General features: G+C 41.3%; 3 protein-coding genes across 10 annotated transcripts in view; 1 reads left to right on the plus strand and 2 right to left on the minus strand.

Moving 5' to 3' along the window:
* The window catches only part of LOC112565518 (28S ribosomal protein S31, mitochondrial-like), a 49,110-nt gene extending 42,946 nt beyond the window's left edge, over window positions 1-6,164 (plus strand). Inside the window, exons 3-8 of one of the 2 annotated variants that reach the window (XM_025240965.1) lie at window positions 488-658; window positions 938-1,020; window positions 4,525-4,588; window positions 4,877-4,955; window positions 5,302-5,467; window positions 5,674-6,164. In XM_025240965.1, the coding sequence (XP_025096750.1) occupies window positions 488-658; window positions 938-1,020; window positions 4,525-4,588; window positions 4,877-4,955; window positions 5,302-5,467; window positions 5,674-5,930 (820 nt within the window). In that variant the 3' untranslated portion in view covers window positions 5,931-6,164. The remainder of the gene's footprint in view (window positions 1-487; window positions 659-937; window positions 1,021-4,524; window positions 4,589-4,876; window positions 4,956-5,301; window positions 5,468-5,673) is intronic. The other variant, XM_025240966.1, reaches the window with a different exon arrangement.
* A 349-nt stretch (window positions 6,165-6,513) lies between these two features.
* On the minus strand, window positions 6,514-13,291 carry LOC112565516 (beta-1,4-N-acetylgalactosaminyltransferase bre-4-like). Of its 2 annotated transcripts, XM_025240964.1 has the most exons (8): window positions 12,388-13,289; window positions 11,661-12,078; window positions 10,356-10,588; window positions 9,640-9,827; window positions 9,164-9,286; window positions 7,921-8,025; window positions 7,305-7,443; window positions 6,514-7,073 (listed from the first exon to the last, which is right to left on the minus strand). In XM_025240964.1, exons 2-8 carry the CDS (start codon window positions 11,968-11,970, stop codon window positions 7,068-7,070), a joined length of 1,104 nt encoding a protein of 367 aa, XP_025096749.1. In that variant the 5' UTR covers window positions 11,971-12,078; window positions 12,388-13,289; the 3' UTR covers window positions 6,514-7,067. The 2 variants fall into 2 exon arrangements, with proteins under 2 accessions (XP_025096749.1, XP_025096748.1); XM_025240963.1 differs by lacking the exon at window positions 6,514-7,073 and having other exon boundaries at window positions 7,202-7,443; window positions 12,388-13,291.
* A 483-nt stretch (window positions 13,292-13,774) lies between these two features.
* LOC112565515 (beta-1,4-N-acetylgalactosaminyltransferase bre-4-like) overlaps window positions 13,775-21,790 on the minus strand; it is a 29,984-nt gene continuing 21,968 nt past the window's right edge. For all 6 annotated transcript variants that reach the window (XM_025240962.1, XM_025240957.1, XM_025240960.1 and 3 more), the window contains 3 exons: window positions 19,055-19,159; window positions 18,397-18,535; window positions 13,775-18,117 (listed from right to left, as the gene is read on the minus strand). In XM_025240962.1, the coding sequence (XP_025096747.1) occupies window positions 18,112-18,117; window positions 18,397-18,535; window positions 19,055-19,159 (250 nt within the window). In that variant the 3' untranslated portion in view covers window positions 13,775-18,111. The remainder of the gene's footprint in view (window positions 18,118-18,396; window positions 18,536-19,054; window positions 19,160-21,790) is intronic.

A 21,790-nucleotide genomic window follows, 5' to 3' on the forward strand; every position in this document is an offset into this window, starting at 1 on the left:
TGCTGCATACCTAACATTTATTTGCGTGGATATATTTATATATAAAATGAGCATATCCTTACCTGATGTCTGATAATATCTAATAGTGGCATTGTGATTTTTTTTTTTTTTTCTGTTGTCTCTTTTATCCCTATGTTTGGTTTCTTGACACAATTTTTGGTCACAGCTTTAGTTTGTTTTCTTGAAGTGATAAATATAGAAACTTCCACTGTAGTAACAATTTTTTTGGTAAAGCAGACAAGAATTAAATACTTATAATCCAGATTTACTATGTTTTGATAGAAATTAATATTAAAAAAGGTAAATAAAAAGGCTAACCTGGACTCGAACATTAGCTTGAGCAGTTCAAAACCCTCCCGCAGGGCACATTCATACAGTTCAAGTACAGTTCAATCAGCATTACTAATGAACTACATCATCAGTTTGTAATGTAGGTTCACTTCCCAGCTAAGCATGCTGATGTCAGATTTCTGAATGTTAATGTCAGAGCTCAAGTGGATCAAGAATTACAGAAGGCAGCAGAGTCAGTTGCAAAGGCTGTGCCAGGACGACAGTCTGAAGTGAAGTCGAATCTTCTACAGCAGCTCAAGTCCTATGCTTTGCTCAGCAAGATGCAAGCTGAAGGGCAGCCTCCCCCAGATGTAGCAGCCAAAGTGAGGTCAGGTGGAACATTCTCATGTTTCATGGACAGTTTTAGGAAAATGTGTTGTCCTTTAGTGGTTATGCTTTATCATGGCAAGCTGTAGCATGCTAGTTAGAGAGCTAGTGCTCTGAAAATGTGACTTACTGTAGGACAATTTTGGTTTTTTAAAAATTTGGAGTGGGCTTTTTCTTGATCAAGATGGAATGCTGTAGCAAATATAAAATCATTTTTTAACTGTTCTTGGACCTTCATGATAAGCATTGCTATGTTTTATTCAATTACTTTTACTTTTAGCAATTTGCTGAGTGGTATGCGGGTGGCTCAGCAAAGGAAAGCAGAGGCTGACAGGCAAGCCACTTATGATGAGCTTCAAACAGGTTAGTCTTGAACATATGAATTACTGAGTATTGCATAGAGAAGTCTTGTCTGATTTTACATTTTGTTTCATAAAGTCTACTTTTCCTGCTTGTAGTGTTTGATGTCTGTTAAAAGTAAAGAATACTTGGACGATATTGAGTAATCTTGAGAATATGAAGAAATGTTATGACACGAAACTGCAGAAGGGTGATCATCACTTCAGTTTACTCAAGGTCGCTACCGAAGCGATTGGAGCGGGCGGAATGGAATCCAGCCAGTAGATGCAGACAGTTCGAACTTCAAAATAGCATTATATTTACCGTCCTGTTGCAAACCAGAAGAGGAAGAAAACGCAGCAGAAGCACGTGTAAACATTAATGTCTAAATCTTTTATCCAAATCGAAGCACGAGAACAAAACATAAACAATATCAAGGAGAGCCGATCCCTTCTAACCTGTTAGGCGAAGGGACAGAACTCTATCCACATCAAATCAAAATCAAAACAGACTTTATTGTCTGCCCAGGAGGACAGAAATTTGTCTTTGCTCACATACCCATACAGACATTTAACACACAGTTAGAAGTAAAAGTGAGGAGTAAAATAGTGTTGATTGCACCAGTCCATCAAAGCAGTGTATGTTTATCCTAACAACAAACCTTGGGTGACCAAGGGCCTAAAGGCACTGCTTAACAAAAAGAAACATTTGTTCATCACGGGCAGAAGCCCACGACAGAAGATTAGTACATAGAGAGGACCATGATGCTATCCGTTGGGTGGGCAGAGGCTCTACGAGCATACTAGTTAGTCCGCTTTCAGTAGTTTGCCGGTGGACCAACGAGTGTCGACGAGATTGAAACAGAGGTCGAGTTAGCTCTCGCCCTAAACCCGATGTGTCAGAATGCGGCTCGTGGTTACATCTTGAGCTCACTGGAGGGACCTGCCAGACGTCGACATTATGACATTATGGTGGGTATACAAGTGAGAAGCACAAGCGTCACCGCGACGAGCAAAACAACCGCTAACCACGTAAGCGCCAACTTCTTTACCAGGCTGGGAGAAAAGTAGCCTAAAAGAAGCGCGTTTCATCATCAGAAACTAACTCTGAAATAACAGCTGGTGGAGGGAACCAGGGCTGTTGCAAGATTTACATTAATAACTATCCTTAAAGCTGTCACACAATGAATATTGCTTTAATACGGGAAACATTCGCTGGAAAGCAATGTTTTCTGTCCTCTACCCACTACCTAAAATTACTACTTCGGCAAGAGCAAGAAACCATGAAAGTGACTCAGAACTTTGATTTATGTAGCTGGAAAGAACGCTGTAAGCCAAGCCACGCATACGAAGACTGCTAAATTGTGATTGGATGTTGCCATAGGAAACCGATCTAAAATAAAGATTCCCATTGGTCTCCAAGAACAAGTTAAACGAAAAGAAAGGTTTATCCAATTAAAAAAAAATGTCAACAAGCTTTTACAGAGCTTTTACGAAGACTGAAATGCTGCAACTCTTGCAGCCACTAGAGATATTTCATAATCTTGACCACCCAACTTTTCCCTTCAAGAATAGGCTGGCTGCTGAAACAGACCTTTCGAAAATGTCCCCTTTACATCAAATCAAAATCAAAATCAAAACAGACTTTATTGTCTGCCCAGGAGGACAGAAATTTGTCTTTGCTCACATACCCATACAGACATTTAACACACAGTTAGAAGTAAAAGTGAGGAGTAAAATAGTGTTGATTGCACCAGACCATCAAAGCAGTGTATGTTTATCCTAACAACAAACCTTGGGTGACCAAGGGCCTAAAAGCACTGCTTAACAAAAAGAAACATTTGTTCATCACGGGCAGAAGCCCACGACAGAAGATTAGTACATAGAGAGGACCATGATGCTATCCGTTGGGTGGGCAGAGGCTCTACGAGCATACTAGTTAGTCCGCTTTCAGTAGTTTGCCGGTGGACCAACGAGTGTCGACGAGATTGAAACAGAGGTCGAGTTAGCTCTCGCCCTAAACCCGATGTGTCAGAATGCGGCTCGTGGTTACATCTTGAGCTCGCTGGAGGGACCTGCCAGACGTCGAGTTATGATGCTTCCGCATGACGCAAGAGATACGCCGAGAAAGATCTTGGGTGTCCTAGTGGAGGCGTACGGCGAACGGAAAGAAAAAAATTCAGTGCCACAGCAACGTGATGAGGTGGTTGACGAATACGCCGCGAAGCTCCAGAATTTAAGCAGGCGAGGTAGAAGGCGGCGCAGAGCGTCGAAGTGGCGGCGATTGACACCATCTCGGAGGACTGCAGCCCGACCGGTCAGGGAAAGTGACTGCCCCCGTTTTTCCGGAACAGGATGACAGGGAAATAAAGTGTAGCTGGCCTGACTGGAAAGTGTCCGACGGCGGAGGTTGTCATTTATGGCATTAGAGTGATGGCGTTGCTCGACACCGGCAGTGAGGTAACGACGGTCACTGACGAGTGGGCACGAGGGCACATACAGGACTTACAGCTAAAACAAACTCAGGAGTGGCGGTGGTGGACATGTTTACGGCCAGCGTCTGAGGACGTTCCTATCCTGGTGGTCAAGGACCTGGTCGATGTGGTCACAAGTGAGCGCAGGAGGCGCGTGTCGCTTCTACTAGGGAAGAACGTTCTTGATCGGATAATGGACTCTACCGCAGATGTGGCGCAGGCAGTACAGGCAGCCGTGCATGAAGCTCATCTTGAGAAGACATTGTCAACAAAAGGACTGGCTAGGGCCGCTGGCAACACGCCCGTTCCAGGATGCCAATGGGTCTGACGTCCACACCAGCCACTTTCCAGAGGTTAATGCAGACCACCATGCCGAACTTTTTAATTTCAGTCCTTCTTGTGTACCTAGACGATCATTTGGTATACTCCAAGATAAAGGACATTCAACTGCGGGAGGCGCCATACCTTCAGGATGACGACAGTGAAGAGGAAACGCCAGGGTGGTATGCTACTCTTCCAAACCATCACCACAGAACTCTTGTGACAATGCCTGTGGTGCCAGAAGTAACAGTGTCTGTGGTGTCAGATGACAGTACCAGAAATGACAGTCCCTATCGTGTCCGAACCGTGCAGATCGCAGCGACTTACGCGAGACAGGCAGCAAACTCGCACAAAGTGTAGGATGAAACAGTTCGTGCGACGCTATGCCATGGCAATATGAATACCATGGATATATTTTTTAGTTGCGGTGATCGGTGACACCGTAGATGACACGTAAGCATTGATCAGTTGTTTATTTTGCTAATTGTTTATTTTTCTTCAACTTTACCGCGGCTGCGTCCAGAAAATGTCATTGACAAGAATGACACACGAGGTGATGGCTGACAACAGATGTCAGCACTCACTCTTCTTCAGTCTCTGTTTGATTCCTCCTGAGTCCTTGTGCCTTTATTTAGGATGGTGATGGCTGCTGGCACGAAGGACCTCTGGTAAATCAGTATGTACAAGCACTTTTAATATTTACAGACTTTTTCGTTTTGTTTGTGATAAATCAGGAAGAGAAAGAAGACCCAAAATTTCGCAGCAAAGAGGCCCAACTAGGCAGATCTCCCCTGAGATGTAAGTTTTGAAAATTTTTAAATGCCATACAGTATGTGGACTTACATATGTTTAATAAAGAAAATTAATTATGCCTTAAAGGTGGTCATGCTAAATTTTTGTTCATTTGTTTATTGTAATAAGCAGAGATTCCATTATTGGTTATACTTGGAAACCTTTTTTCTTCCTATATTATTTTGACCAAAATATAATACTTAAACTAGTACATGTGGAGAACAGCAGAGCAACCAAAATTTAAAATAAACAACATAAGCTACTATTTATTTTTTGTGAATACCTCGCTTTCAGAGAAGCAATGAAGCTTTTTCATGGGCCAGACTTAGGCATCTTCACAGCTGATGTGGACCAGAAGGCAATGAGCAGTGGTTTGTAACCTTTTGTTATGAAGGATTTTAACCTTGTTCCCAGTTCTTGAAGGACCTTACTTAATTTGTTTAGACTTTATTGGTCTGTATAATTTTGTTTTTCTCTAATGATGTAAAATGAAAACACTTGGTTGGGTGGGAATGTGCATGAGAGAAAGAAAACAAGATGAAATGGTAGGAGAGAAATGGTATGTTTTCAAAAAGAACAGCTATCAGAATATCCACCATCCAAAACTGCTAAGAAGGCGACAGCTTGAAAGCAGAGAAAAAAAGTAAACAAATCTAGCATGTACATTCTCTTCAGATGTTCTCAAGAGTTATTGTTTTTTGTTTGGTTTTTATTTTCAAGCTGCTGCTGCTGCTGGAGAACCATCAAAACCTGACCTCTGGTCGGAGCTTTACCAAGCACAGCTGATGCGGGCTAAACGTCAGTCCCCTTCAAATGCGTTTGAAGAGATGATTGAATGGACAGATAGTGGCAAACTGTGGACCTTTCCCATAAATAATGAGCAAGGTGAGCTGTTTCAGTACACAAAAGAGCAAGTGTATCATGAATGTGTGGGTGGAGCAGGAGGAGGTTTAACATTCCGTATAGATAAAAATGAATAGGTGTGCAGGTTTTGTCACTGTCTCTGGAGGTTTATGTTTCAAATAATTTAATGGCTGGTTGATGTTTGCATTTATGTCTATTCAAACTTTGCACTTTTATCTCTTGTTTAGGGATGGATGAAGTCAATGTGGGATTCCATCAACATGTTTTCCTTGAAGATCAGATCACAGACTTCCCCCGTCGTGGCCCAATCCGGCACTTCATGGAACTTGTTATTATAGGTCTCTCCAAAAACCCTTACTTAACTGTGCAGCAAAAACATGAACATATTGATTGGTTTAGGCAATATTTCAAAGAGAACAAATCAATATTGGAAGAAACCTTGGGTAAAGATGGAATCATTGGTGAATCTGCAAGCACAAACTGAATTTCATGGATGAGTATCATCACTGTTTAAATGGAGAGTATGAGTTGTAATGTATTTTGTAAACATAAATTGCCATATTCATAGTCTTGATGTTTCATACCTAAGAGTGATTTTGTAATCAGTGGCTCATTATATGCGACATTATGACATCTTTGCAATGTTATAAAATATATATTGCTTCTGGAAGCATGTGAAAAGAAATAAATTGAGTTGCACTGGTTTAATTTTTCTTTTTAAGAAAATTGATTCAGTCCTTTGTTGTCATGAGAACTTCTTGAGTTAATTTTTAAAGGCAATATTAGCACAGAGCGGTCTAGAAAAGCAGTACAATGGCCATGAGCCGTCTAGTTATCAGCATTCATGTGCTTATGAATTGTTGCAATGTTTGCAACATGGGCAGTTTTCAGCTTTGGCTTTATATTATAAACAACTACCCCAAAACAGAAGAAAACAAGAAATTGTCTAGGATCATGTGAGCACACGCATACGTTCACATTCACGAAACACTTCTTAGGGAAAATTGACCCCTAGTCAAATTGAAAAACTAATCAAAAGCCAAATATCAAAAATATATTTACTGCCAAAGTCATCATTATCTGATGTGGTACACAATGCATTCACTAGAGACCTCCATTTTTTTTTTTTTTTTTTTTTTCACCAGCAAGATTAGCCATACTATTCCAGGACAGTTTCTGTTTCTAGTTCTCTCTCTGACCTTCACCATGTTTCTTTCGGCGGAGCATGCTTTCTGTACTGGAAGACTTTGAGATTATCTGATGACATTGTTACTTTATCCAGCCAACACATCTCAACCACCACACATACACCTTTTGTGTGTTCAGGGGCAAGCATTTTTTCTCTGTCGCGCCTTTTAGTTTTCAACAATACAATCATGATAAAGGTTGTTCTTCCTCTTGGCGCGAGACATTGCAATATCTGTAGGTGGAATTCAAACGACGCAGACCGTCGAAACAAGTGGCAGATCAGCACGTGACCCAACATGCGAAATGCGAACACTAAAGGCTCTGCAGATCTTTGTTCTTATCAAGTAAAACAAACAAAATTAAAAAACTGATTATATTCAGAGTTATGGAGGAAAATATCAATATACCCGAGGGTCGAGGGTAGCTACAGGTTTCAGCTCTGCAACAAAAACATCAGGCGCTTAATTGGTTCTTAACCGGTTTCATAGTCGTATTGCCTTGATTTCACTCTTTTTCTAACTTTCACTAAGAAGATTTATTTGCTATCTTCCAGTCTGTTTTTATCTTTCTTTCTCTTTCTCTCTCACTCACAGCATCAACTACTGCCACCACTACAAACATCGAAAAAAGAGGGAGCTACGCACAGAACACGCACTACAGCAGTTCTAACCTTCAAGATGGTGTCTTTATCGATGGTCACGTTGATCCAGGTGTAGGCCGGCCTGAACTCTACCTTTTGAATCGTGTATTGCAGGGAGTTGAGACCGTCCTTGTCGTGTCGTGACTTCCACGTGTTGATCAGTTCCCACCTGTACAGACAACACCATCGGGGGCCGGATGCCACGGCCTCACTTATGAAGGTTTCTTTCAACCCTCCCTCCCTCAATTCACTTGTTTCTGGAGGTGGCCATTCGTGTGTGTCACAGCATAAGAACAGCTTTTAAGTGCTTTCAAACGAACTAATGTGAACAGCGATTGTCTTTAAGAATATTAAAAATAAATGCTAAATTTGTAAAGCGTATACTCACACTCATAATGAGTCTCGGCTACAGCACACTCTTCAATCTCGGTAATCAAACACTAAACGAACTGAAACTTTTTTTATTTGGTTCTTTCTTTCTCCGTACTGCTACATCGACCAGCAGGAGACTACATGCAGGTAAGTGTTAAACCCATCATCTTAATCTACCCACCTCTTACAAATAGACCATAATCATCCCTTGAAATAAAATACACCGCAAAGCGCCATTGCCATGACAAACAGGAAACGATGACTCTAGACTCACCTTTTCGGGTTGGGATCATTTCCCCAGTCTCTATCGTGCTTGAGCATGCGGTACTTGGCCACGTCCAACTCGTCGCGAGTGATGGTCAAGTTGCTTTCGGTAACCCTACAAAGGTCACGTGAAGAAACTAGTGGTTAGGGTTCTTCCTCGAGTAATCAGTATTTAAAGCGATGTGATGTATGCGATTGAATTCGAAACACAAAGTTGTCAATTTAAAAGCCAGTTTCTCCTCATCCACTCAATAGACAAATACCTGGTTTATCAGTGAATGGTATGAAAGTCACAGGAAAAAAATACATGCCCTCGCACACGTTCCGTGGCCTGGACACATGAATCACGCTCAGCTTAAATTTTAAACCTTTGTTTGATGTGACCTGCCAGCTGAGCAAGCGTTACTTAAAGCACGGACATGTGTAGGTGGACTGCTGTCTGTCTGCCGAGACCAATTCGTTTCCGGATGTACAACAACGAAGTGTAAATGCGAAATACGACCGATCTGACGTGAATACAAGCTGAGATCAATTCAGTGCACTTGGCCAGCTCGAAACTGGCAAATTTTGTAACAGCAAAACTGGATAAAACTGTATTCCGTTTTTAAAGTATCTCTAACACATTGGAGTTCACACTTGTGCACAGACAAGTGCAGACATAGATCCGCAGGGTGGAACAACTTGCCTCTGGCACACCCGCTCCTACAACTCGATAAGAAAAGCTCGCACATTAAAAACAGTTAAAGGAACAAAATCCCATGGCCTAGCGTACGCGACAGTGATTCACTTTGAGTGGCTCACCGTTTCTAAAGCACTGAAAAAGGAAGGCATAGTCTTTAATACTCTAAATCAGTCAGGTACCCATTCACTTAGACATCTTAGAGCAGACCTGGGCAAAGGCCGGCCCGCGGGCCGGATCCTGCCCGCCTCCTGTCTCTGACCGGCCCGCCCGATGGCCCGCCCGCCAGTATATATACTATATATACAGTATTGGGTAAAACTGAGTTAACTATATTAGTCCGGCCCTCTAAAACCATCCCAATTTGTCATGCGGCCCCTTGGGAAAATTAATTGCCTACCCCTGTCTTAGAGGGTGCACTTCTCGTTCATTTGTTGAATAAATGTTCGTGCTAGTGCTATGCTATCGAAAGCTTAGTAAATTATCAGTCGGACAAAATAGAAGAGTATTCTGCTTTGCTGTCATCTGCTTTGGAACACCGACCGACTAGAATTAGAAGGAGGGGGAAGGGTACCTAAATGCCATATCGTCATCTTCACCACCCCATCCGAAATACTTGTTCGGGTAGCCGTTGATGGCGTAGAACTGTTCTCTTCTAAGCGCCGTCACCCCGCCAAATATCATCGGGTGCGGTAGTCTGCACACGACAAAACACACACAAACAATAACATAACATTTTACACGCGACTGTTTTAACTTAACGTGAGTATATTGTTTACTAAATGAATAATACTACGTACTAACATCTGGGTGAACTAGGCTCAGGGTGGGAAAAGATTGCCACAAAGAGTTAAGGGAACATTCAGTCTGTAAGTCGATCCTTGCAGCTGACTGGCCTCTCATGCCGAAAGAGACAAAGAAAGTATGCGAGAGGTAGCTGATACATCGGAGGGTACAATGGTACTTCAGGAAAGTGCCCCTCTCTCCCCCAAAACGACAGTAACAATTACATTCTCAGGTAAGAAGTTTATGCGATGTATAACTACTTACTTGTAGCCAAACTTGTCCACAGCCACTGACAGGTGGCGGGGCATCTCGGGACAGCTGTACAGGTTGCGGTCGTTTTCGGGGACCAGGTCGACATCGTGAAATATGAAACACTGAAAGTCCCACAAGCCCAGAGCCTCCACGGCGCCAATGTTCATTAGCATCGCGCGGTTGAATTCCGTCGGTAGTGCCTGCAAGTAAAGAATACGGTATGCTTCAGTTGCTACATTAACTAATTTCTTTGAAGCATGACATTTTTTACTTCTTTCTTTCTCGATAAATGTATTCGACTTTAAAAAAAAAGAAAAAAGAATGATATAAGAAATATTGATTTTCGAACTAAAACTAGAAAAAAAAAATGCAACGAAAAACTTGATAGCAAAATTCAAAAAGACTTTATAGTTTGAAATAAAATAAGTAAAATGAAAATTCTTAAAACTCACTTCTATTTTAAAAGTACCAAATAGGCGAAACTAATTTTTTCTTAGGTCTCGGGGTTGTCTTTAATACATAATTTTAAGTTAAGATATAAAAGTGCGATGGACACTCTTGGTAACATTCTAAGAGTACCCCTCACACTAAATCGTCACCCTAAATCATGCTGTGTACTTCTAATTCTCCTTTCGTGGTGAAAGATAAGAAACAAACAAAGAAAAAGAAGCGAGGAATTAAACGCTGTACAGTGGAGAAAGGCTTAAAGAACTGGTTGAATCACTGACCAGTTCCACCACAATGATGGCGTAGTCCAGCTGCTGCCGCATCAGCATCGGGTGGAGGTTGTGCACAAGTATTCTCAGGTGCTGTTCGCGATCTCTGTAGGGTATCACCACGGCTACCCGGCTTCGCGCCCGACAGTCGGGTGGGTGGAAGTGGCCGCCTGGCTCCAAGCCGTTGTTCAGCTTCACCACCTCCTCAAAGCTTGGAGCGACCTGATAGGTCGCCAGCGGCCCCACTGTAGAAACGAAAAAAGGAGAATGTTTGTTAAGAAAATCAGCGATGTGACGTGTGTTGTGTAAATAAATAACAACATATACGACATCAAGAGAGGAAGACAGAGCCACAAAGCATCGTCTACATATACAAACCAGTAATATGCACGCAGCACGACTGAATGATTGTGTGGGCAAATGATTTGAGTGAATGTACACACCAACGAACACAGCGGCCTGGGACTAACATGTTTCTCGATTTTGAGCGAAACTTTACCGATGACAATGGAAGATTTATTAAGATCACGCAAAACTCACCCGATTTCCATTGTAATGGCGCATTAAAAAACAAACAGAAAATGTTGGTTGGGTTGGTCTTGCCACCTTTGAGTGACACAGATTATGCTCGGTTACTGTGGTCTGTATTGTTTGAACCCTCTAACCCAGTGATGACAAACCTTTTCCGGCCTAAGGGCCATACACATTTCCGACACGCGTGTCACGGGCCGCTTCCCCGCAAAAAAACACAAAAAAAAAGAGAGAAAAAAAATAGAGCAGATACCATTTTTATTAGAAACAAGTTGTACTTACCATTAATTATGTAGTAATTAGTGGGATTTTTGAAGTTGTTTACCCGAAACCAACTTCTGAATGTCCGGCCTCATCGTAGAGACACCAAGTCGGAGCACTGAATCGAAATGTTCGTCCATCGAAAAAAAGATTGAGAGACGCCCCTAAGTAGGGATAAATACTTCTTCTTCCCTTTTTTCGTTTTTTTAGGTCTTTTTGTATTACTAACATTCCGATTTCCTGCACTGTGGGCAGAAGTTTCGCGGGCCGGATGGGACCGCGTCGCGGGCCGGATATGGCCCGCGGGCCGTAGGTTGGGCATGCCTGCTCTAACCGATTCAGTGACTATACTACTAACTGACCAACCAACAAATAGCTAACTACGTAACTGTTTAATCAACTATAGCCAACTCACCAGCTAACTACCGAATTAACCGATTAGCTAACTAACTACTGACAAACTTGTCGCCACCACAGCAACATTCTTTTTCCACCCACTGAAAATGATAATCACGTGTGACTCACACAGCTCTGGGGGCACCGGCGGGCACAGGGTGGTGGTGGTGTCCGGAACCCAGGGCGCCTTCACGTTGGCCTGGGGCTTGACGACCTTGCCCCGCGCCTCCAGCAGTGGGCCCGGGCCCTCGACGACGGGCAGCTGACCCTTCTTCGTGGAGCTATCACCACCCTCACTCGGCGGGCTGCTGCTCGGAATGAAAGAGTGTCCCAGTTTGAAGAAACCGTGGAACAGCAAGACACTGACGAGGCACAGACCTAACAGAACGTTGAAGATCCAGACCTTGGTGCAAGACTGCCTCTTGGCTTTCAGCGCCATCTGCTTTAGTAGGTGGTGTAGGAGTTCTGGTAGCTCCCACCAACCATCAAGACAGATAAACCCAGAAGAGAAGCAGCTGAGTGGGTGATACCAGAGTCGCTTTTCACCCTGATACAGATGTAGGGGCAGGACAATGAATATTAACTGCCCGATCGCCTATTCCTCTCTCTCACATACAAACACTCTCTCATAGTCAGTCATACACGCACTTTTCATTTCTTAAATAAAATGCTACGTCTCTTAACAAAAACTCACATACATTAATACGCAATATATTTTAACACCAAAATAATGATCGACATTTTTCTTTCTTTGACAAAAAGATGGTCCTCCGGGTATTCTAATTTCCTAGTAATCTCCGGGTAATCTAGTTTCTTCCCCGTTTATTATTCCTCTCCCTTCGCCGTGTGAACTGACCTCAAGCACCTTCTATCCAAACGTGTGGCCACCGGCTCGTCTTCTGTAGATGCTGGAGTAAGCGGTTCACTTCCCCCTTGATCGTCGTGGGTCGACCGCTGTCTCTATTCAATACTATTGAAGCAGAATGGAGCGTATTTTGTGTTGTGGCCATGATAACACTGACTAGTGATCACACCTCTCTCCCCAACCCCTCTCCCCTGTCGACCCATCTCACCACTTCGTTAGGCCTGGGAATAGATTATTGCAAACTTAACATTGGATTTCTCTATGTTTAATGCTTTCTCTGCCCAGAACCAAGACCGAGTCTCCTCCTCAGCCGGGTACACCAGCCCTGACACCCCTCTTTCTTCAAGCGTGCTTCCACAGTGTTGTGAATCAACATCAAAAGAAAATCTGGGGAAAAGATGGTGTCATCAGTGAGTCTGAAAGCTCAAATTAAATTCCATGGATGAGTACCCTCGTTGTCTGAATAGCAAAGTGTGGAGAGAGCGACTTTCCTCACATTTTGCAAGGTTATGAATAAATGATGCGTTGAGAAAAAATTACTTGGTTTCTTTCATCTTTTTCAAAAGAATCGCAGGCAGGACTCTGTTGACACAAGAAACCAGGTTACTGTCCATTGGAAGCGTTAGCATTATAAGTCCTAGTAGTCCAGAATTGTTTCTCTACTGAAGAGACATACAATAGAAGTCAGTTTGTCAGTAGTAGTGCTAGCAGTCATAGTTCTAGTATTACAAAATTGTTTTAGTGAAGTGACATAATGAGAAGCTGCCTATTTAGCATTTATATGATTTTGCACTCTAACTTGACTGTTTTTAAATGAACCAAAGATATTTTCAGACAATTAAACAGCTTTAAAGTATAATAAATGACTTTTTATATTAGTGACAGTATATTCAGTCAACGTTTCAAAAAAAGTTCAAGTTAAAAAAGATTATTGGACACTTTTAATTTTTCAGAAAGCTATGGCATTCCATTCATCAGCTTTAAGACCTTTAATTTCAAGACAGACTAAGGGTGCATAATCTGACTCAAGGTCTGTAAGGTGCAACGTTTTGCTGAATGTATGGAACACGATGTCAACATTTACACAGCTATGATGCCCTGGAGGGGATTTGCGAGTTATTTTTCATCACATTTTTGTTTCATTAACAGAACATTTACTTTAACTGATAATGACATGTTGAAATAACACAATTTCAGTTACTTTAATGCTGGAATTAAAAAAAATGTAGACACCACCTCCCACCCTAAGAAATCCCGTATCCCACAGTATCATCTAAAAATACTCATTTTCCCATCCCCACACATGCAGGCACATAATGGTCCTAGTAAAATTTATGTGGGAAAGAGTCATGCACAATAAGCAGAACATGCATCATTCTTAGAATTAGACATTTATTTAGTCCAAATTGAAATTTCAAAAATAAAATGGTCAAGAAGCGTAATGGAATAACTCCAAGTAAACAATTATTCCAAAAAAAAATAAAATTACAAATCAAATTTTCCCGGGACATCACAAATGCATATACACACTCCCCAAAGTCATGACATACTAGCTGCAAGCACACTGTCACATTTATTTCCTGAAATACAATCCTCAGCAAATCTTGTGATCACTCAAAAGTCAGGCACTGTTTCCATTCACTCATGATATAACTATATTTTCTTTCCAAACACTATTTTCAGTAAACAAATGCTGTGATCTAACATGCTGCACTTCTCTCAAATGGTCACATCATCTCAGCACAACAGTCTACTCATCTCTTGAAAGGCACACAGAATGTTCCAGCAGAACGATTTTCATAAACAGCAGCATCAACACACATGAGGTGACTGATAACTGCATAAACATGCAAGCACAACTGACAATAGTTCATGCTGGGAATGACATGCGGTACATTTCACAGTCGTCGGCATTAACAATGCACACAACACTGTTATCAAAAGTAGTTTTTATGTCTGGATTTGTATGCATACGGATAAATCAACCTGTCATGATTCAAGATAAATGCACGCCCTTCAACATACTGTGATAGAGCTGAACATTTCACTACTTTTCATTTCATATCTGCTGTGTATTTAATCATTCTCTCTCTCATATATATTGCACACATACATATACACACTATATCCTAAATCAATCGGTAATGCACTCTATACATTGATACACACTGTAAAGCCCATGTACACTTTAAGATAAGCAACACTATTCCCAGACTATCACAGCACAGGTTAAGTCCCTTCACTGTGCAGTTTCTATTTCGTTAACAGAATAAATATTTTCCATGAAGCAACAGTGTTTTCTTGTGTTTTCTTGTGAACATGATTTTATAAATTCTCAAGACACTCAAGCTCTTTAAATATGAAATTTGGAATGTTCATTTTCATAATGCACATATCCATTTACCACAAATATATACAACTGGATCTAACAACTTAATTTCATGATGATCAAAAACAAACTGACTTATATGTGCACTTCCCCACTTGCTGCTGAGCATAATGGACTAATACAAGAGCGTCACAAGAAACAGAACCAGAGTTTACAAACTGCAGATGCTAGAGGTGAGGGTGAATGGGAAGGGATGTACTGACTGTGAAAAAAGGAGGAGATAACCAATGAGATATTCCCTAAAGAGGCGAGTCTTAAAGTCCAGTCCAGGTTTGAAAGCATTGAAGGTTGTCACTGTGAGAAGCTACAGAGAAAAGGCATTCCAGACAATGGAAACCAGAAATTTAAAGCTTACTTTGCTGATGGTGTCTGTGAATGGCATCAGTGATGCATAACAACATATGAAAGATATAGTGCTATCTGCTTGATGATGTTCCTGTGTCAGAAAAGTGGCGTAGATTCTATTTAGAGCTGGCTATGGTAGAGAAATGGTAGAGTCACTAAGAAATGCAAAAGTATCTAAGGTGCAAATTTTGTACAATAAGGATTTAGCTCACTGAAGAGACTAATTAGAGATAAAAGAATGAAGTATTTATGTCCATATTAGTTTCAAATACACAAATAAAAAAAAAAAACAGTTCATGCTATTTGTGAGTAACATTGCAATGGGACTTGAAAAAAAAAACTGAATAAGTAGTGCAAACAAAATTCTCATAGATCAGATAATTTTCTCAGACATGTATGATTTCTTTTACAAAGCAGATGATTTCAACTTGATGCTCAGCAACATTGAAACAGGTTATGCACTGGCAAAGCCCTTCTCAACAGTGCGCGAGGTTACAAGCTTCATAGAAGACTGCAATACAATGTAAGCTAACATAAATGAAGTTGTAAAAAAAATGCAAACGATGGCTTTCACTGCAAATGCGCAATGGCATCAAGATAGAGGAATGAGTAAAGGTCATTTTCAGAGAGAGATGAGGCAATTTCGGGGGGGGGGGGAGGAAGTAGCACAATTAATATCAAATTATTGACTGAAAGCGGTATGTCTAAATACTGTATGCATGCAGAAAGAATGGGCTTGAAAAAAATGCAAGACACCATCTCAAGACTGATCAAATTTCACATTTTGCTGTACACATGTAAAATATCACGGTTGAATCAAAGGAAAGATGAACACATGCAAAAGTTGAACAACAAAATATTGACTTACTAGTTACACTGGAATATTATACAGCCCAGTCACAACTGAGATGATAAAAACGAAGTGACAAAAGCACCTGAGGGGATGGAGATTAGCTAAATTTTGTGATTAATAAAACGATTAAAGAATCAATCACAACAAAATTCTTAGACTAAGAAAAAAAACTTTCAATTGCTTATTTAAAGTTTAGTCAAATATTTTCATTTCTGATTCTTTAGAAAGAAAAATCACAGTGTTTTAAACTTTGGTGCATTTAAATATTGAAAAGGGAAATAATCAGCACTACAACCCGAACCTTTCTCTCTCCACAACAGCTTACAAGATTGCAGCTCTGTCATTTTACCCTGCTTGATAGAAGCTATTGCACCCAGTCACAGTATATACTTTATTTTAGTGTAGTCTTTTTATACTGGTGCATCTCTCTCTCCAACTGCCTACTTTTGACCTTGACCTTAAATAATTAGGTTGTAAGATCTGATTTAAAAAAAAAATCTTAACACAATTTGCTTAAAATGCCTCCCTAGCCTGTGAAAATCCAAGCACGTTTTAAAAATTATTTTTAAAAAGATTAATAAGTGCCCATGGAATGATTGCAAAATATGATAATTTATGGATGAATGACAATGTGAAGTTAACTAAATCCCATGTTTTTCTTTTTTTTTCTGGAAACAAGCCATGGTAACATCACTTCTTGGAATGGTTACAACAAAACTGACATGTACACCCTAATGAGCATAGTCACAATGAACTGAATCCATGGAGAAAGTGAATACCCATTTGATACACTTTCTCTCAAGCATGTATTAAACACACATGCACACACACAGACCACTTCCCACACATTCTTTGATATGTTTATGTGTATGTATACAAGCCACACACATGTATGTTTTACTGTACAAACAGCACTATGATAAAGTGAGTCACAGAAAGAAAATGTTTTTGAAGAAAACATCTGTTGTTCCACAAATTGCAAAGCTGCAGGTAAAGGAGGCAAGGGTACAAGCATCTCGCCATATGCACAAATCACTTGAAGACGTTTGATAGAAACAAAGGCAATAAAACAGGTACAGGGAATATGTACGGCTTAAATTTATTATCAAAAATAGAAAGTGACTACTTAACTGATGACAAAATGAGTATAAAATTGTCTCAGTTACAAAAATAAAGTCTACCATATGGAACTAACATGTATCCAACGGCAGTCTAAAGGACAAAGTTATGTGTCCAGTTAACAGTCAAAATGTTCAGGTCCCGCATAAACACTCCTTTAATGATAGGCAGAAATGGCTTAAGTTTTATACAGTCCAAAGTTTGAAATAGTCTTCATGGGGTAAAAAAAAGATTCAGTTTCGCTACAAAATAAACACATAAAAAATCCATGTTTTGTATGTCTTAATAGTCTATCAAATAGTATTTTTTCCACCATCACCCTTCCTACAAAAAGAGAGAATGCAGGGAAAGATATAAAACGGTAGATCACTAACTGTGGTTTAATAATAAATACAATATCAAAAAAAAAACCGAGTGGGAAAGCAGCTCACAACAGAAAAGTTTCTAAATGACACTGCTATTCTGTCAACATCAAGCATTTTCCTGCTGAAAAAAAAAAAGCTGTTATTGACATGAACTTAAAGTGACCTTACTTCTGTGGAATGTAGCTCAATCTTATTTTTCGTCGGCGTTCCATTATACAAACGTCCTTAATGCTGGGTTGTCTCACCTGTGCCCTAACACCTTACCCTGCGTGTCCGGAGCCCAAGACCAAATAACTTGCAGCCTTGCGAAAGTACCCCCCACCTGAACCGTCAGCAAGTGCCAACTTTCACATTTAAAAAAAAAAACCACATTTTATTTTTTTAAAGCCTCCTCCGTAGTTATTGTAGGTGGGATGCAAACCCAGTTGTGCATGCTAAGCAGTGTATCGTGTGGCTGTTGACGAGTTTTTATGTTCGAAAATCGAACACTAAGGGTTCTGCATGCTTATATTTTATATTAAAAATACCGATCAGGTGTCAGAGATAGGGTGGCAAAAAAAATAAATAAATTAAGGTTTCCAAAAAAGTGTGTATGGTGGGGGGGAGGGGAGCGCTGCCCAACGACCAACAACGCATCGCAGGTGTCAGCTCTGCAACAAAATAAAATGAGGACTGAAGATGTTAACGCCATCAATCATCAGCATGCTAAACTGACTTTACAGTTTACGAAAAAGCGTCTTCATTTAAAGCTTTTAGAAAATGGTCTCAAATGCTTTTTGTTTTTTGAAGTGGCGAACACGCGATAACCAAATGGCATTGACCACAGTAGACCCAACTGCCACACCCCACACACACACACATGCACACGTGCACGAACCTCACACACACACACACACACGCAGGCATGCACGCATAGAATAATTAATAACCTTCAAGATGGCGTCTTTGTCAATGTTCACCAAGAACCAGGTGTAGCCCGGCCTGAACTCCACTTTCTGGACCGTGTATTGCAGGGTGTTGAGACCGTCTTGGTCTTGTCGTGACTCCCACTTATTAAGCAGTTCAAACCTATGGACACAGCAATGTACACAACAGGTTATCGGTATGTCCTGGGTTGTTTTTTCCAGTGACCCTAACCCACCCTGTCCATCAGGACGCCTGCAGTTGCTCATTCATGTCATGGCGCAAACAAAATGATCATGGAACCGTCTTTCACGTCAAAGGAAATTAGCAAAGCTGCACAGTACGATGCATTTTATAAACTGTAAATTGTTCACGTGTGTACAGCTGTGTGTTTTTTACAGACTGTGAACTGAATATGTGTTCACTCAACATAGTCTCTGGTGTCAACAGAAGGGTAAGAGGACATGAATTCTCGCCGCAGGGTGAACAAACTGCTAGGATAAAAGGGAGCTATGAATTCTTGCTAATGTCAACAAGTGAACACTGATAATCCTTGGCAAAGCAGAGCGGGTGCGCACACACACAGATACAGAGAGAAAGAGAGTAAGCCGCAGGGAAAAACATACTCCATGACGAGCTACCCTAGTATAAAAAGGATGACAAAGCAGGTTCACACGCGCTCACCTTTTCGGGTTGGGGTCGTTTCTGAAGTCTCTGTTGTGTTTGATCATGCGGTACCTGGCCACATCCAACGAGTAGCGAGTGATCTTCAGTTTATTGCCGTTAACCCTGCACAGATCACATGCCTACATTAATCGTTCTGATTCTTTGTCGCGCAATTAATCTTTGCAAATTCTGCTTCCGTCTGTGAGTAATGAGAAATGTCTGCACGTGAGGGTTGGTTGTTTGTGTTTTACGCAGTTACTAGCAACTAAGCCTGGATATCGCGGCGAGGGAAAGTAATCATTTAAATTCTTAGGAACAAAAATATCCCAGGTTATATAACATCATCATAATAACAATAAAAGCCAACATAAGAATAACATTAAATGATAAGTAGCCTGAATGGGTAAACGAGGAGTGTTATGATTTAGAAAACCACCAACAAACTGGAACCTTAAATCAGAATCTAACAAAATAAAAAACCTTTATTCTGAAGGTAAAGCCTTATCCTCTTTAAAAATGAAAAAAAATAGCTACTGATGGGATGGCTCTAAATGAGAAAAACAAAAATTGCTACGGATACTCTGGAGACCAGGACAATCTATTCAAACATGCACAACAGCAAACATGTCCTGACACCAAGGACAAACTGGTGTGGATTCACCTTGTACAAGGTGTGACTGCATGACATAGGTGTGTCCTAACCTTAGTCTAGTGAGAACTACCTCCTACCCCGCACAGAAAGATAGGGTAGGGTGGCGTGTAGCTTGTTCTGGTGTAGCTAGAGTGTCCCAGTGGTATTGCCAAGCAAGCAGCTTTGGCCATCTTGTCCGCTCCGACATCGCCAGGATGTCAGCAATGGCCAGAGGCTCAAGACAAAACACTGTCCTTGTTGCGACCAAGTATACGTTCAACAGAAGATCGTCGGTACGAGGCTTGCCCAGCCTGTGTGAATAAGAGAAATCCTTCCTGCGCAGGGGACTTCAAGAAAAGAAAAGTAGGCGGAAGGACAGGTTGAAGTTCTTTCCTCCATTGTTGTGGCCTCAGTATGGGGGACACTCGCTAGGCCACGAAGCCTTCACCGCTGTCGCCAGATATTTAAGTCAGATATATATTTCAATGGTTTGTGCTTCACTAGAGTCAAAGCCGGATACTGCAACTCACGGATTCCTGTTTTTAATCCAACAGATGTCACGTGATCGACTTTCATCAAAGCTATTTGTCTATCCTTTCATTAATCCGAAGGGGTTATAGTTATCACAGCATATTGTTTTTCGGGTTTCTTTTTAAGACAATTTCGCAGGAGAAATCCTTTTTGTCCATGCACCTGCCATATCCGGTAGAGGGTTTGTTTATTTATTTGCTACTGTCCATCATTACCTACTCAACTCAAAGACCCAAAACTCATCTCCCCTACTTATTAATTCCTTCGTCTAAAACCATCTCAAAGCGTCTAAACATGTTATTTATCTGTTCCTTCAAAGGCGTCTTCCCACCAAGCACTGACTCTATCGCAAGCTTGTTTACAACTCTACTTATTCATTATCTGCAAAACCTCTCTTTACTTCCCCTCCTTTCTTGTCTTGACCCTCCCCTTTGTGTGTGTGTGTATTTTTTTTTAAACTTCGTGGCACTTCCCCGGCACGCTATCCGGTTTGCCAGAGTCCTGCGCAACCCTCCCAACACCAACCACGCACATGTACTGCCAACAGGGACCAGTAAACTACTTCACCTTTGACCTACATCGCTCTTTACGATCCGATCGTTACCCGCAGTCCCGGACAGACAGGCGTCCACCTGGCGTTGTTATGTGTTTCCGTCGCCATAGAGACGCGCTGGTCGGTGGCATGTTTCGCCGCAACTACACGCCAGGTACCACAGTAAAATGTCAGCCAAACTATCTCTTATCAATTTTCTCCAAATCAATTACTCCGTGCTACATCCTCCGGTCCTCACATCCCAACATCCCCCACAAGTGATATCATGGACGTGCCTCGGTGCTGATGTCTGAGATATCTACGACACTGGTTCGATACCTGGTCTCATTTCTGAATAGGACTCATGTCCAAATGTTTGCAGGGGGAAAAATATGAAACCTCAGCCCTGCTCACTAAAGAACGGTTGCCTCTACCTACATTGCCCCACTACGCCCCCACCTAAAGGTATCATCTCAGGTATCCTTTAGTTTATATGTATTCTTTGTGTGTGGGACGACCATCAGACTGTGCAGTTCCGTAATAAGAGAAGCGGTCTGTAAGTTTGCCCGGATCCACCATTTTGCTAACGAATTTATAAACCATCCCCCAGTGATTACCGTCCAGCATTTCAGTTTGTTGTCCGTCCGCTCACACACATTTTGTTTACCCTATAAACAAAGTCATTGTGTATACAGAGCCAGTGTATTCCTCCTCTGCAAATGACCACACCCTCAGTCAATCGTGTCGCTGCGCTAAATAAACTCGTCTGTGGACTCGTCGTCAGCTGGGCGTCAAGTGAGTCGTCGCTACTGACCCTGTTATGACCCTCTCATCTGTTCCACTTGTCTGGGTCAGTGCATGACGAGTGCTCTTTACCTGGGAAACGGACATGGGGAAATTACTATCAAATTACTCCAGAGCCCATCTAAATATTATTTTATTGTTCGGTGTGTGAGAGAGAGGTTTCATTTGGCAAGAAATAATTCTCTCTCTCTCACACACACATAGTGTCTGCTGCATGAATGATGGTTAATAACGCGATCCCCGCGATATGTTCATC

The sequence above is a fragment of the Pomacea canaliculata genome, linkage group LG6 (genome assembly GCF_003073045.1).
Source record: "Pomacea canaliculata isolate SZHN2017 linkage group LG6, ASM307304v1, whole genome shotgun sequence".
In the NCBI taxonomy this organism is placed as follows: Eukaryota; Metazoa; Mollusca; class Gastropoda; order Architaenioglossa; family Ampullariidae; genus Pomacea; species Pomacea canaliculata.

What these genes read in the sequence shown, in the direction of transcription:
- LOC112565516 (XM_025240963.1), bottom strand. Translation starts at nt 11,970, where the DNA reads ATGGCGCTGAAAGCCAAGAGGCAGTCTTGCACCAAGGTCTGGATCTTC. An exon ending in GATGACGATATGGCATTTAG is followed by an intron (nt 8,026 to 9,163) that starts GTACCCTTCCCC and finishes TGACCTTTGTAG; the next exon opens with GGTTACCGAAAGCAACTTGA. An exon ending in AATGATCCCAACCCGAAAAG is followed by an intron (nt 7,444 to 7,920) that starts GTGAGTCTAGAG and finishes TTGTCTGTACAG; the next exon opens with GTGGGAACTGATCAACACGT.